General features: G+C 39.4%; 1 protein-coding gene across 1 annotated transcript; it reads left to right on the forward strand.

Moving 5' to 3' along the window:
• The first annotated feature begins 1,056 nt into the window (after nt 1-1,056).
• On the forward strand, nt 1,057-3,577 carry LOC113869071 (G-type lectin S-receptor-like serine/threonine-protein kinase At1g34300). Its single transcript, XM_027505204.1, has 2 exons — nt 1,057-2,778; nt 2,845-3,577. The coding sequence occupies exons 1-2, from the start codon at nt 1,103-1,105 to the stop codon at nt 3,503-3,505; spliced, it is 2,337 nt and encodes a 778-aa protein (XP_027361005.1). The 5' UTR covers nt 1,057-1,102; the 3' UTR covers nt 3,506-3,577.

Genomic DNA, 3,577 nt, shown 5'->3' on the forward strand with positions numbered 1-3,577 from the left:
GTTAGAAGAAAATAAAAAAACCATAATTGTGTAATTACAGTGATATATTAGTAAAATATTTAACAAGTTGGAGTATTTAATTTAAATTTCCATTCTCGTAAACGTTAAGTTTTTTTTCCTTCCAAGAAGTAAGTAAATTCTAAAATACTCTTTATAATTAAGAGTTTTATATTTTTTTACACATAAAACAATTATCAGTGTTAATTTTATATAAATAAATAGTAAAATTAAAAATTTAATTAAAAAATATATTAATATTATTTATTTTTTAAAATATTAAAAAAGTTATACTTATTAATTTTAAAAAATTATAAAATATCCTCTCAAGCAGCATCTAAAAACTATCTGGTAAGTCTAAAGATTAATTTTATTTAAGATGTAAGGCTTTCATTTGAAAGTTTGAAAGGTAAAATTTGAAAAAGAGAAATTAATATAAAATTCTTTAAAACTTAAAAATAAATATAAAATTAAGAGTGTTTTAATTAAAAACATGTAAATATAATTAAACATTACATATAATTTTTCCCTTTCCTTTCCATTCTGTCGAAACCAACTTGGAAACAAATTCTAACTTAAATAAACTTTTGCTTCTCATAATATAAATAGATTATTTGAACCCTTTCAAATGGTGGCCGATGATAAATATATTAAAATGCAAGTGGTAGCAGAAAATCAACGAGGCATCAATAGACCCAAAATCTGTTCATAAAAGATAACCTGTGTTTTGGTTTTAAATATCATCTTGAATAATAATATCTGAATATTACATCAGATAATCAATTAAGCTCGATCAAATAAGATACACTTATTGCAAAAATCTTAAACTCTTTTTACATAATTAACAAAAATGGAATCATTCTAAATGAGGCATTAATATGTGATGATGAGATGTGGAAAAGCAAGTTGGGGAAGAAAAATCAACGAAATCCAAAAGCAGCACAGAAAAAGAGTCAAGTCAACCTTGAAGCGTCCACCAGTCACACGCCAGAAAGCCGCCATATATTAATAATGGAAGTATTCCATTAATTGCAATTCCAACCACCGATATTTCATTTCAATCTCGAAGCTCCAAAGTTGACCAAACCAAAACAACTTTGGAACCATGGCTCTCTGCACCAACACCAACGCCGCCACCACCACCATCTTCTTCTTCTTCTTTCTCTTCAACTTTCAATCCTCTCTTTCCCAGCTAACATCCTTCAACATCTCACACTCCCCATGGCTCCCAACACAGAACTTGACCCTTCTCTCCCCAAACAAAAACTTCACTGCAGGCTTCTTTTCCCAACCCAACTCTCCGAACCTCTTCACCTTCTCAGTTTGGTTCACCAAAGTCCCTAAAAGTGCAAACCCTCTTATATGGACCGCCACACCCCAAGTCAACACTTCTGGCTCCCTTGTAATCACTTCAAAAGGTGAACTTCTCCTCAATGGTTCATCCTTTCCCAATGCTTCCACTGCCACTCAGCTTGTTCTTCAAAATGATGGAAACCTGGTGTTTGGAAACTGGTCCAGCTTCAAGAACCCAACCGACACAGTTTTGCCCAACCAGAACTTCAGTACTATGATTGAGTTGAAATCCAACAATGGGAAATTCAAGTTCATCAATGCTCAGTTTCTGGTCCTCGGTTCCACCTCAGCTCAGTACTACAATACCCCAAGCCGCTTGCTAAGCATGGATGATCAAGGAAAAATGAGCATGGATGGAAGCTCTTTTCTCACCTCTGATTATGGTGACCCCAGGTTGAGGAAAGTGGTTATTGATGATGATGGGAATCTCAGGATCTATAGCTTCTACCCTGAGCAGAATAACCAGTGGGTTGAGGTTTGGAAAGGGGTGTGGGAGATGTGCATAATCAAAGGTAAATGTGGGCCCAATGCTGTTTGTGTGCCCAGAGAGGATTTGAATACTTCTACTAATTGTGTTTGCCCATCTGGGTTTAACCCAAATCAAGGAGGGCCTGAAAATGGTTGCACAAGGAAAATCCCACTTTCCAAAAACACCCAATTTATCAGGCTGGATTATGTGAATTACACCAGTGATGGTAGCATGATTCAAATCGCTGCTGAAAACTTCACAATATGTGAGTCTAGCTGCAGATCAGACAAAACCTGTCTTGGATTTGGTTTCAAGTATGATGGAACAGGCTATTGTGTGTGGCTAAAGGGGACACAGCTTCAATATGGTCATTGGTCACCAGCCACTGAAACTGCGTTGTTTGTGAAAGTTGACCAATCTGAATCACAAGCTTCTAACTTCATTGGCATGACGGAGGTTATGCAAACCACATGTCCTGTGAACATAAGCCTGCCACTGCCTCCAAAGGATTCAAACACTACTGCAAGGAACATTGCCATAATCTGCACTCTCTTTGCTGCAGAACTCATTGCTGGGGTGGCATTCTTTTGGTCTTTCCTAAAGAGGTACATCAAGTATAGGGACATGGCCACCACACTAGGCCTTGAGCTTCTTCCTGCTGGTGGCCCCAAAAGGTTCACCTACTCGGAAATCAAAGCAGCAACCAATGACTTCTCCAACCTCATAGGGAGAGGAGGCTTTGGAGACGTCTACAAAGGGGAGTTACCAGATCACCGTGTGGTGGCAGTGAAGTGCCTCAAGAATGTCACAGGCGGTGATGCTGAGTTTTGGGCTGAGGTCACAATAATTGCCAGAATGCACCACCTCAACTTGGTGCGCTTGTGGGGCTTCTGTGCTGAGAAGGGCCGAAGGATACTTGTGTATGAGCACATCCCTGGTGGCTCATTGGACAAGTACTTGTTCAGGGTCAAGCCTCATCATCTCAACAACGGAATCTCTGATCCAAACCATGATGACCCGACAAGCCCAAAAGGGAACATTCACAGCAACAACAACAAAAAGCCTGTTTTGGATTGGAACATGAGGTATAGAATTGCTCTAGGAGTGGCGAGGGCTATTGCATACTTGCATGAGGAGTGTTTGGAGTGGGTTTTGCACTGTGATATCAAGCCAGAGAACATTTTATTGGGTGATGATTTTTGTCCAAAGATATCAGATTTTGGGTTGGCTAAATTGAGAAAAAAGGAGGATATGGTCACCATGTCAAGGAGGAGGGGTACTCCTGGTTACATGGCTCCTGAATGGATCACTGCAGACCCAATTACTTCCAAGGCTGACGTGTATAGCTTCGGCATGGTGTTGTTGGAGCTTGTGAGTGGGATAAGGAACTTTGAGATCCAAGGATCTGTGGTCCGAAGTGAGGAGTGGTATTTCCCTGGCTGGGCTTTTGATAAGATGTTTAAGGAGATGAGAGTTGAAGACATTCTGGATAGTCAAATAAGGGATGTTTATGATAGCAGGGCCCATTTTGAGTTGGTTAATAGGATGGTCAAGACAGCAATGTGGTGCCTTCAGGATAGGCCTGAGTTGAGGCCCACTATGGGGAAAGTGGCTAAGATGATCGAAGGGACTGCGGAGATCACTGAGCCCAAAAAGCCCACTGTTTTCTTCCTCGGGGATGAGTAGAATATACTCATTAATACCGGGTCATATTTACTTGTTCTTTCCCATGCTTGTTTTTGCTTTTTTGGTATCTTT

Source organism: Abrus precatorius, unplaced genomic scaffold (assembly GCF_003935025.1).
Source record: "Abrus precatorius isolate BTA unplaced genomic scaffold, Abrus_2018 Scaffold6, whole genome shotgun sequence".
NCBI classification, from domain to species: Eukaryota; Viridiplantae; Streptophyta; class Magnoliopsida; order Fabales; family Fabaceae; genus Abrus; species Abrus precatorius.